Raw genomic sequence first — 12,774 nt, forward strand, 5'->3', positions numbered from 1 at the left:
TCTCTGCTGCTAACCCCTCTGCACATTGGGATGGGTGGGACCAGACAATCTGCCCACCCCGATCCAGGGGCAGGTCTGTCCTTTGGTCCCAGGCCCACTAGTCTTCTTGTGCCTGCCCTTCGCGCAGATGCCAGGAGCACATGACTCACCCCCTCCCCCCAACAGAGCCGGTGCGCTCCCTACGGCTGGGATGACACACAGGGAGATAGGGGCTCCATGTGGACTGAAGGACCAGCAGCACAAAGGAGAAGGGGTCCCCATGCAGAGGTTCTCAGAGCTGCCTGCCCAAGGGCATGTGCATGAGGCACCTGGAGAAGGGGGGTTGGGGTGGGAGAACAAGTCCTTTGAGTACAACCTACAGGACCATGGAACGAGATGGGGGAGCCCCATCCAGGGGGCAGGTTAGGCTGCATGAGCACTTCCTGTGGCACAGCCGCCCACTCGGGGATTGAGAGGATGGGCCCTTCCCAATACCAGACATGCAGGAATTGCTCTGGCCTCTGGGACAGAATCAGGGGCTTGGGGCAAGTGCTTAGCGGTCACAGCCTGGGAGCAGGCCAGGCCCAGACTGCCCTCATGGGCACTGCACAGACCAAACCCACATGCCATGCACATGGCATGGCACCAGGCCCTCCTGCAGGTGGGAAGTGGGTCACCTGGACCACAAGGCATCTTGATTGGCCTAACTTGATTACCCAGCTAGTTCCAATCCCTAGTGTTCAATTCCTCACTGATCAAGTCACTGGGAGAAACAAAGTGACCCCAGAGTGCCCTGTGGGCACCCACACCCCACAAATGCTTTGGGAGAAAAGCACATGGCCTGCCCTCCCCAGACACTACACTTCAGGGTTCTGCTCCCAGCACAGCCTACATCTAGGGCTGCCCCTGGCTTCTTCCCCAACACTCCTCCACCCCACTCCCACCTGGCAAGGCAAAGCTCTGCACAGTGCAAGCCAACAGGGTTGATCCTCAGCCCCAAGCCCCACACGTGTGACCCAGCTGGCTGCCCCTCCCTCCCCCGCACCCCACTGGGGCAGCTTTGAGAAGAGCCAAGTGGGGCTGGATGGGAGCAGTGTGGGGAAGGGTGTTACAACCCCCAAGGGGGTGGAAAAAGGCCTGGGCACACAGGACTGACAGCCAGTTCCTCGCCCCTAGCTGAAGAACTCAAGTGCGGCAGAAAGTCCCTGAGCTGGAAGCAAAGTGGGGGGAAGTCAGGCCCATGGGGCCAAGGGCACCGCCAAGACGGGGCAGCTCCTGTATCCAGAGGGTGGAAAGAAGCAAGAGCCCTGGGTAAGCCAGGGGTGGGGCTAACTCAGAGCCCAGGAAATCCTCCCCCGTAGCAAGGCAACTCAGGCTGACCCCTCCAAGCCCGACAGCTGAGCCCTCTCACCCCACAGCAGCGAGGTGAACCGTGGTCTCTCCTGGAGAGACGCAGCACCTCTCACTACAATGAGGCTTTTCTTCGTGGCCTCGGCCGAGCTGCCTAGCGAACCCTCTGGCGTTTACTGGCCCTCCCTCAGGCTCGCGAGCCAGCTCCTGCAGGCAAAGGGAGCCCTTACCGTTGTAGGAGAGGCGGGGCTTGCTCAGACACATGATAAAGTGCATTTCCATCTCGTCGGAAGCCACAGATTTGGAGCAAATGGGGCACTTGAAACCTGGAAAGAAGCAGAGGGAACCGCGATTAGACAACCTGCACCCCAACCCCACACATGGGAGCTGGGCCGCAGGCTTGCTGCTGCCAGACGGCAGGCCCTGGCATGCAGTAACCGGCCTGCTCCGACACTGCCCAGGTGTTAGCAAAGGCTCTTGCCAGGGCTGGTGGGGTGTAAGACCTCCTCCCACTGCACCTCACACACGAGATCCCTTAATTCCTCAAACACACTTCCCGGGATCCTATACCCCACATCCCAAGAGCCCTTCCATAACCACAGAACTCAGGTGCTTGGGAGACACCAGCGACATTTCCCTACCTTTCTCATAGCCACAGTCTATTCCTTCCTGGGGGTAAGGAGCAGATCGAGGACCAAGGCTCCTTGCTTTGGATCATAAAGCTGCCCCCTCTCCTTCATTTAGGAACCTCCCTGGATTATGCCAGTTTGGATGCATGCTGTCCAAAGCTCACCCCCAACAAGCAGAGAACGCAACATGGCCTCAAATATCTCCTGGCTTTCCTAGCCATGGCTCAGAAAGAGATCTCAACTTTGGATTCCTCAATACCGACCCAAAGGAAGGGAACTAAGGTGTAATATGTTTACCCAGAGAGTAATTAGCCACTGGAACAATTTAGCAAGGGTCGAGGTGGATTCGCCATCAGTGGCAATCTTTAAAATCAAGACTGGCTGTTTCTGGAAGATCTGCTCTAGGAATTACAATGGGGCGGGTTCTCTGACCTGTGCTGTGCAGGAGGTCAGACTGCACGATCACCATGGTCCCTCCTGGCCATGGGATTGACGAATTTCACCACTGCCCTCTTTAGTGACAAACTGTAGCACGCTCTCACGGGCCATGCTTCTGACATACCATTCACCCTCCCCTCCCATCCCCCCACCTTCCTGATCTCTCCCCCATGTCCAGACTGAAGTCATCTCCACAGGTATCTCGGCTAGAAGAATTTCTCTCCCACTAAGTGGCATCAACCATTGTTTAATAGCTCAGGCGTTCCCATGCACTGAGAGCTAACCCCAGCAAACGGAAACAGGAAGTCTCTGTGGGAGGGGGAGGAGAGAGAGATCTGTGACCCCACTTTGATGGGAAAGCCTGTCCAATACCAGCCTCTCTGGGCCATTTCTCCTTCAGTGGTAGTGGCTCTGCAGCTGGCCTGAGATGCTGATGAGGGTCCCGTTGCTGGGTAGGCCCCAGCACAAATCCAAAGGGCTGAGGAACTGGCTGGCTTAGAGAGTTGATATGATGCTGTACAGTCTTCAACATCTAGGCTGCCCTGCCAGTCCATCCTAGGTCAGCAGCGATGGAGGAGTCCTTGATGGAGGAGTCTTCGGGGCCTGTGGGTTTCAGTCCATTCCTAGCACAACAGGAGTCCAAAGGCCATTTTTGCTTCAGAGGGGCTAAGCAGGAGGTGTGGGGACAGTAACTCCCTCCCTCCATCAGCCAGTTGGTCCCATCGCCCAAGGCTGTAGCCTTGTCAAGCAGCCCAGCATCAGAGACTCTACCAAGCCCCACACCAAATGAAACCAGTGGCTTGCAAAGCTTTGCAAGTTCCTAACACCTGTTGCTCAGAACAAGCATGTCCATGCGCCATGCTGTGAGTTACCACTTCACAGTTTCGGCTCTGAGCTTGTCCTCATGTAACAGGTGAGCAATAGACTCCCTGGGGCAAAGCTTCTACAGGCTGAGTGCTTGCAGACATCTGCATAACACTTCCCCCTAGAGCTTTCCTGGGAAACCACAAAACTTTCAAAGTTCACTCTTGTCTGACCCATTGTTTCAAACAGTCTTTTGAGGCTCAGAATACTTCCCAGAGTTTACATTAGTCACGGCTGCCCCCTAGGGATGTTACACAGTCTCACTACAATACATAACCATTTGCATTTTGAACACACTGAACTCCTAAAATACTTAAACTTAATTCTTTTAAGGTTTGCCCAGGAAACTGCCATCTCTGTCACAATCTACCTGCTTGCAGTGTTGCTGCATTGGTCCCAGGATATAAAAGAGACAAGGCGGGTGAGGTAATATCTTATACTGGGACAACTTCTGTTGGTAAAGAGACAAACTTGAGTGCCCTGGAGCTCTCTTCTAGTCTGAGGAAGATACTCAGAATGTCACAGCTAAATACAAGGCGGACCAGATTGTAAAGCATAAGGAGTTAACGTGCCTTGCAAGAGACCATTCCAAATGAAGTGAGCTATTAACACCTCTGCAGGATAAAGGAGTTACTGGGTTACAGGTCATTGTAATGAGAGATCAAACCACCATGATTTTTGGTATCCAGCAGAGTTAGGAATTTCAGCTCTCAGGTTCAGCTTCTGAAGGTGTTGGGAAGGTTTCCTTTGGGCTTGGCTACACTTACAAATTTGCAGCGCTGCAGCAGGGTGTGAAAACACACCCTCTCCAGCGCTGCAAATTGCGGCGCTGCAAAGCGCCAGTGTAGTCAAAGCCCCAGCGCTGGGAGCGCGGCTCCCAGCGCTGTCCGTTATTCCCCACAGGGAGGTGGAGTACGGACAGCGCTGGGAGAGCTCTCTCCCAGCGCTGGCGCTTTGACTACACTTAGCGCTTCAAAGCGGCAGCGCTTTGAAGTGTAAGTGTAGCCAAAGCCTTTGAGGAGGAGAACTGAAGTCAGATATGGAGCCCTGGCCCCTTACCATGCTGCTTACCCCCTCTCCCAGACAGCGCTGCAGCAGCGTGGTGTCTCCAGCGGGGCCTGAGTTCCCGCCCAGCCCCGCCCCCTTACCAGCTGAGACACCGGGGGATGGGGGAAATTTGAGGCGGGGGGAGCCTCCGACATACTCGTCGGGGCCCCTCCGGGGCCCAGGGCCTGGGGAAAATTTCCCCACTTGCCGCCTCCTCCTCCCAGGCGGCCCTGACTCTGGGAGCCCTTCTCACCGCTGCTGCAGCCCGGGCTCGGGTGAGAGGGGCTCCCGGAGTGTGTGAGGAGCCAGGGAGGGAGGGAGGCGGGGCCCGGGATGCAGGGAAGGAGGAGGGGTCCTGCTGCCGCTGCCACTCCGAGTCTCCTCAGGGCGGCATGGCGTTTCCCGGAGTGGGCTGTGCAGGGCGCCGCCAGGCTGGGCAGGGGGCGCGGATCCCGGCTCGCGTGCTGACAGGGCAAGTGGCTGCGCCAGGGCTGGCTCCCGGCAATGCTGCCCCAAGCAAAAAAATAAAAAATAAAAATAAAAAAAGGGGGGGGCGGAGTGCCGCCCCAGCACATGCTTGGAGGGCTGGTGCCTAGAGCCAGCCCTGGTTGTGGGGGGTGTTGATCATCATAGCAGTGGAGAAGTGGCTGCAGGTTTTGCATCTGTTGTTCCGGCAGGGTCTGGTGCCACTATTAGTTGGTGTGTCGTGATCTGTGGGGAGCTTGCTTCTGATGAGCTTGGCGAGGTTGTTTGAATGCCAGAAGAGGTGGTTTGGGAAAGGTTTCTTCCAGGACATGGTCACCGTCAAGCGTGGGCTGTAATTGTTTGATGATACCTCGCAGTGATACCGGCTTTATCTCAATAGCACAACTGGTAACCCATAACTCTCCTTTAAGGTGTTTCTTGCAACATGTGTTAATTCCTTATACTTAAGAGTCTGTCCTGCCTTGTATTTAGCTGTGACACAGAGGAGCTGTCCCTTTCCTTGAAAGCTTGTCTCTTTCACACGCAGAAGTTGGTCCAATAAAAGATATTACCTCACAATCTACATGGAAAGTTAGTATGCTGCAAACGAGTGTGTGAACATACAGCGCCTTAGCCCACCTGCGCACCCCAAAAGCCCTGTGCACACCCTGCTGCCATGCCCCAAAAGCTCCCTAGTGCACTTCGATGTACTCCCATTTCTAAGAGCAGGACATCAAAGCACACTTTCAGCACACAGACGCAGGGTCCATGCAGCCACTTAGCCCGCGGCAGGCCAGTGCACTGGATGTTCACACCCTGGCTCACCACGCACTAACTCTACGGCTCCTGGGAGTGGGGACCAGCGCTGTGTCGGAAGCAGGGGCATTATCTGCTAATGGGCAAAAAGAGAAGTTATCTGTCCCCCCCGCAGCTTTGCATAGGTCTATATGCTCCACTTTTTGTCCCCCCAGCCCCCCGCAGACTTTGCATACAATGTGTCAGCACAGAGAACATTAGATGTTATTTACCACATCGCATCCCCCCCCATTTTTCTGGAACGACCCCCCAGTTGGGAGCACGCTACCATGCCAACATGCCACCCTGGGCACTCCAGCTGCATCAGAGACTTGGATTCATTTCTATGAACATAACCATGGGAGAGAGGGCAAGGGACAGAAAAGGAGCGAGGGAGGGTGCTGATGTTCTGCTCTAAGGGCTCATCTACACAAAGTTCTTCCCGATAACTCCATGTGTGGATACACTTATTCCAGAGCCAAGTCTCCACACCTGCAGCTAACGAGGAACAAGTCTGTGTGTAGACAAGCCCACAGTGTGTGCAGTGTGTACTACCAGGCACCCAGGCTGCAGCAAAGGGCAAGGCTGATTGAAGGCCAAGGAACAGCAGCTTCCCCTTCCCCTCCAGTGCAGGCCTCCAGCAGGAAAAGCCACATCCCAACAGCTATTCTTGCTCCAAAAGGTTTCCTCCCCCACCTGCCCTTGGGGCCCCTCCCCCAGCCTTTTAGTCTCAAACTGTCTCAATCTCACCCCCCTCCTATCTAGAGGGCAAGGGGGTGGCAGAACCGTTGCTCTCCCAGGGCTGGTGAACTGCTGTTGGGCAGTGCAAGGGACTCATGCCAATGGAGAACTTTGCCTTCACAGCCCCCCCAGACTCCAGCCCTCCTGCACTAAACGGCCAAGCGCTAACCCTAGGCCGGGCGGGCTGGAACTGTCTCTCCCCCACCCTCGTGCAGTCACGCTCAGTACTGCCCAGTCCAACCCTTTACCAACCGGCCACCTCTTCCAGCACACAGCTCCAGAAGGCAGCGTGCTGAGCTAGCGCAGGTCAGTTACCGGTCTGCCCGCCCTGGGCTCAGGAGAGCAGAGCGCTCTCTGGTGCAGCCGGCGCTCACAAGCTACTGACGCAGATCTGTATCAGAGTATTCGTACACTTCAGGAAATTCCTGCCTGCAGAGAGGGAGAGGATAAATAGCTTTAAGAAGACAGGTCCCTAGATTAGGTCTGACTGCCATGTTAAGAGCCTTCTGCATAGCCCATAGAGGCAAGAGAAGGAACGTATACAAATTGACTAAGGATGAATCAGATTTTTCTCTGCTACCAAATGGCTTTAGCTGGGTAATTTTCACTCTTGAAAGCAGGTCTCAATATGCAAATACCCCCTGGTTTAACTAGAGAGAGCGTTCAGACCCTTGCTGTGCACAGAGCCAGAATAACGATTGTACACTTAAACTGGCCTCAACCGGAATGCAAAATATATGTTATTTAGCACTTTTCAGCATGAAGAAGGCCAAAAGAATTACAACAAACACACCACTCTTCCAGAAATGCGGCCATCTCTGGGGTGCCACACAGCGCTGTTGAACAGCGCACAATGCTGCACTGGTCAGGACAGGAAGCTAAGAATCTTGTCTCTGGGGGACAGTGCAGGAGGCAGAGGGTACTTGCCTGAGCTGGCATTAGGCCTGGAAACCTGCAGTAGCCATAAAATGGGTGGGGGCCCATGTGTTGAGTCTCACGCTGGCACCGTGGGGAATACAAAGGGAGACTCAGCACTCCGTGCAGCACCGTGGGGTCTCCATGGCTGCCACCCGAGGGATGTACGTAGGCCACTAGTGCAGCTTTCCATGGGGCCCCATCAGGAAACTGCCAACAACATAAATCAAAGAAATCCCAGGACAGGGCAGTGAGACCTCAGCCAGACGGGCCCACAGAGGAGAGTTTTGTGATTATCGCTATTACCAAGGATGCGATCAACATAGCATCCTTCACCTCTGTAACTCATCAAGCCTCCCTGGGAGCTAGGTGTGCATTTACAGACAGGGAGAGATGAACTGGCTTGCTGAGAGGCAGTGAAAAAATCAGGGCCAGCCCTGGATTAGCACCATAGGACTCCTAATTACCAGCCCTGTAGACCAGTACACCAAGCCCCGCAGCAGAAGCCACAACCACTCCCAGTTCTCAGATTCTGCAAGCAAGGCAGCAGGACACTCTGAAATGTGCACTGAAAGTTATTGGGGACCTCTTCTCAATGAGGTGACCTGAGGGCTAGGTAGTCTTCAGAGATCAACAGTCACACGGAAGGTCAGTCTGCACAGGGCAGTTCTCCCGGAATGAGCAAGGTGGGAATTTAAACAGAGTCCTACCGGCACAGCCCCTCACACGGACACTTATTTTGGAATAATAGTGGCATTTTCCCATTTACCTAAGTAAGCTGCTTAGGAAGGAGCTTAAACAGAACCCAGAAAAACCGCTCACACCAGAATAACCCCACCCCTGCATGACTGGTTAGGCCTTCCTGTGTAAGCAAGGCCTGCAGTAATCCACTCTTCTTCACAGAGGCCCCCAATACACCCCCCACTTCTGGGGCCAAACGCCCCAGGGCTACCTTTTAAATAGGGCAGGAGCTTGCAGCTTTGTAGGAAAAAAAATCGAAAGCTGCAACTGACAATGAAAACAGGATGCAGAGCAACACTTGCAAGCCTACCGAAACCACAAAGAGACCGTTTTAAGGAAACAATGGCAAAGGCTAAGGTACATGCAACAACCCACCTACGGGGGCTGGAGGGGGGGAGAAGAACTGGAGCACCCCTAGCCCAGGAAGAGATCCGTAACAGTCCTTGAGCCACGTTTCCTGTGAGGGTGAGTCTTAGCAAAGGCTGCCTTGCAAATCTTCTGCCTAGGAATGGATTAGAGGTTGGCTGCAGAAGGTAGCCTCCTCCCCAGGAACTGGGTATATCTACACTGCAACTAGACCCCTGTGGGTGGTGTGGCTTGGGCAAAGGGGCTGTTTACTGTAGCGGTTCCAGCTGCAGCCTGAGCTCTGGGACCCTGCCACCTCGTAGGGTCCTAGAGCCTGGGCTCTTGCCAAGCCTGGATCCCTACCCTGCAATTAAACAGCCCTGCGGCCCCGAGTCAGCTGACACGAGCCAGCCACAGGTTTTTAACTGCAGTGTCGATATTCCCCCCAACGTGCTTTAGACATGACCTGGAAGTTGTGAGGCTGCTACGGAGCAGTGATAGATACACAGAACAAGTCATGTAGACAGGGCTGCTCCTGGACAAGGAAGGGCTGAGCTAGGGTGCAGACAGTTCATATCCTAGGTGAGTTTTAAAGGCTGTGGACCCCTGCAGGTGGAAGCCAGGGGAGTTGGTGGAGAAGGGCCTTGCAATAATGTCAGCATATGAAGGGAGAAATCCACCAACGTCTTGGGGAAGAAGGTCAGTCTCCCTAGCACACTGTCCACACAAGCGGAGTGCCCCAAGGTTCGGTCCTGGGGCCGATTTTGTTCAATATCTTCATTAATGAACTGGAGGATGGTGTGAACTGCACTCTCAGCAAGTTTGCAGATGACACTAAACTGGGATGAGTGGTTGTGACCAAGTGGGAATGTTCTTGATGTGTTATTTGAATGCTGAGTGGGGAGTATTAACCTGGGAAGGTTGCAGGGGAGTTTTGCTGTGACTGGCTGCATTGGGGAAGGGAGGATACCTGAGCATGTAACCTGAGAACCCAGGAGTGGGGTTGGAGGCCAGGTAACACCTCTGCCCAGGAAACTGGACAAAGGACACAAAGGCTGGGGGAGGAGCCAGGGGAAGGCCAGAAAGGAGCTGGCTGAAGGGAATTTCAGTTTGGAGCTGGCTGGGAAATAAAGAGGGACGCCCTGACCAACAGGGCTGTGGACTCCCTGGGGCCCCCAGATGGACCTAACTAAAGGGGGTCCTGTTGTCTGTATCGGCAAGACCTGTTTTGGACTGTGTTTCTGTCGTCTAAATAAACCTTCTGTTTTACTGGCTGGCTGAGAGTCACGGTGACTTGCAGGAAGCCAGGGGTGCAGGGCCTTGTCTCTCCCACACTCCGTGACAACGGTAGATACGCTGGAGGGTAGGAATAGGATACAGAGGGACCTAGATAGATTAGAGGATTGGGCCAAAAGAAACCTGATGAGGTTCAACAAGGACAAGTGCAGAGTCCTGCACTTAGGACGGAAGAATCCCATGCACTGCTACAGACTAGGGACTGAGTGGCTAGGCAGCAGTTCTGCAGAAAAGGATCTAAGGGTTACAGTGGATGAGAAGCTGGATAAGAGTCAACAGTGTGCCCTTATTGCCAAGAAGGCTAATGGCATTTTGGGCTGTATAAGTAGGGGCATTGCCAGCAGATCGAGGGATGTGATCATTCCCCTCTATTCGACATTGGTGAGGCCTCATCTGGAGTACTGTGTCCAGTTTTGGGCCTCACACTACAAGAAGGATGTGGAAAAATTGGAAAGAGTCCAGCGGAGGGCAACAAAAATTATTAGGGGGCTGGAGCACATAACTTCTGAGAAGGCGCTGAGGGAACTGGGATTGTTTAGTCTGCAGAAGAGAAGAATGAGGGGGGATTTGATAGCTGCTTTCAACTACCTGAAAGGGGGTTCCAAAGAGGATGGATCTAGACTGTTCTCAGTGGTGGCAGATGACAGAACAAGGAGTAATGGTCTCAAGTTGCAGTGGGGGAGGTTTAGGTTGGATATTAGGAAAAACTTTTTCATTAGGAGAATGGTGAGGCACTGGAATGGGTTACCTAGGGAGGTAGTGGAATCTCCTTCCTTAGAGGTTTTTAAGGTCAGGCTTGACAAAGCCCTGGCTGGGATGATTTAGTTGGGTTTGGTCCTGCTTTGAGCAGGGGGTTGGACTAGATGACCTCCTGAGGTCCCTTCCAACCTTGAGATTCTATGATTCACGCTACGGTCTGATGCTGGCTTGCTGAGCTGCATCACTGCCAGCAAGTGACCTGCTGGGTAAGAAATCCCAGCGTGGAGGAGAGAAGCCCCATCACCTTTGTATGGCATCCTAGCACCCCCAACCAGGCCTTTCCAAGGGTTGTGTCTAAAGCAATAAGCTTCTCCACCCCAATGGCTAAGGGTAAGAGAAATGGGTCTGCCCCCTCTATGATCACGGGATGCTGAAGCAATCACTGCCTATCCTTTGAGAACATTCATAACCAAACTCCACCAGCTTGAGGGGGTACATTGGGCAGTCTGATGTGGGGCACATGCCAGCACCCACCTGGGCCTTCTGCACCAGGCCCCAAAGATTTCCCACTCAGTTAGGCTCCTTACAAGCTGTGAGGAGGGCATGCTGTCCGGGAGGGGGTCCTGAATTGGGACAGAGACACATCCTGGTTCTGATTGCTCCTGCATGGTCTGACTCAGACCAGTAAAGAACATGTATATCACAGGTCCAGTGCATTTCCAGAGCTCCTGATACAGGAGGTTGGGGGCCAGACATACTTAGGGAAGGTGTATGTGAACCTCTCCTGCCCACCCCTGCTGGGAGTGTGTGTCCCTGGCTGCAACAGGATGTGCTTACTACCAAGTGTAGAGCACTGTCAAGCTGGGCTTCACAAAAGGTGGCAACAGATCTCTCCAGAGCCCTTTCCTGAGAAGCCTGGCCCAGCACTCCCTGATCCATAGGCTCTACCCATTGGCTTGCTCTGCCTGCATTTTCCTCTGTCAAGCTGCCACTGCCCTGGGGGGAATGTCTTGCCAATGGGGGGGTTCCGCCAGGAAATGACAGCAGGAAGACAAGAGGAACGGGGCACTCTGCAGCTCCTCCACACAGCAGCCTCTTTCCTACTTCTGGCAGGGGAGGTGCTAGTGGTCCCACAGCAGGGGAACATACACAGCACCTCCTGCTGGAACCAACTGCCATACACCTTACAACTATGGTTATCCCCTGGAAAGTGACCAGAAATAATGGCACCTTCTTACCCAGACACTCAGGACAGATTCAGAGATGCTTACGTCAGTGACTAAAATAAGCTTTTACTGCTTCCCACTTCTGTTAGCCCTGCCCAGCCAGCCGAGCCCCCGGAGAGAGAATTGGAATCTGCAGGCTCATGCTTTGCCAACAGACTAGTTAGCCAAGCTCTGATTGCAGACTCTTTACTGTTGATGAGCCAGAAAGAACCCAGCTTGATTTTCAGATCCCAAGTGGGGTTGGCAGGAGCTGCCATGTAGAACAAACAGCATGAGTTGTAAACTGGGAAGATTTCAAACTGGAATTCACAGAGAGAGGACAGATACCAAGCCCACAACGGCACTGTTATGGTTACTTCCCATAATGTAAGAGGCTGTAAGCGATGAGTGTTCCTTCCCATTCCTGGGCCAGGAGCACTGATCCAAGAGTGGGGACATATTACACAGCACACTGGGGGCAAGGGAGAGTGACCCAATTCCAAACAGCATTTCCGTGCTGTTCCATTCAGATATGAACTCGGGGGCGGCCCCAGGCACAAAAGGAGGAAAGGCTGAATGGAAGTGGCAGAGTCTGAAGCACCCCCCTTCCCTGGAAGGGCAGTTTAAGCTTCGGTTGGAAGAGGCATTAACAGGAATCAGCAGCCCAGCGTTCAGAGGGGTGAAAATACCAGACCAAACAAAGAGCAATCTGGACCACAGACACAGCCTGTCTGCCAGGCAACCAAGGGGCATGCCTTCCCAGTTACCTAGCAACCAGGCACACATTGCCCTGCCTTCAGTGCCCTCTTTATTGCATGCCAAAGTCTCTTGCTTTCTTGTGGGGACAAACAAGGAAAAGCCACTTGGAGCACAGGACTCCCTGCCGAAGCTGGGCAAGCTCTGCTAGCAGCACAAAGAGCTCCAGCAGGCTACAACCCCACCGCTCCATCTCTGTCCTCTGCACGCAGTCCCCTACAACCCACATTCTCCATGTCCCTTGTTTCTGCACACCCCACTCCCCGCGAGGTAAGCACCTGCAGTGACTTCAGCCCATCAGGGGGCCCCCACCTGCCCATGAGGGATTCTGGGAGTGCATGGCCCCGCCCCCCCAGCCATCTCAATCCAGATTCCACACAACCACCGAGACATCTGCAAGAACGGCAGCCCCAGGAGAGGCTGCAGCACCCCTCTGGGTGCAGGCTGGCCCAGCCTCCCTCCCCATGCAAGGTGAGCAGCAGCCTGGGTCAGCATCAGACCCAGCTCTC

At 54.1% G+C, this 12,774-nt stretch overlaps 1 protein-coding gene across 2 annotated transcripts in view; it reads right to left on the reverse strand.

Moving 5' to 3' along the window:
- ZNRF1 (zinc and ring finger 1) overlaps positions 1–12,774 on the reverse strand; it is an 86,203-nt gene that overhangs the window by 14,276 nt on the left and 59,153 nt on the right. For both annotated transcript variants that reach the window (XM_044987110.1, XM_044987109.1), the window contains exon 2: positions 1,560–1,655. In XM_044987110.1, the coding sequence (XP_044843045.1) occupies positions 1,560–1,655 (96 nt within the window). The remainder of the gene's footprint in view (positions 1–1,559; positions 1,656–12,774) is intronic.

The sequence above is a fragment of the Mauremys mutica genome, chromosome 14 (genome assembly GCF_020497125.1).
Source record: "Mauremys mutica isolate MM-2020 ecotype Southern chromosome 14, ASM2049712v1, whole genome shotgun sequence".
NCBI lineage: Eukaryota > Metazoa > Chordata > Testudines > Geoemydidae > Mauremys > Mauremys mutica.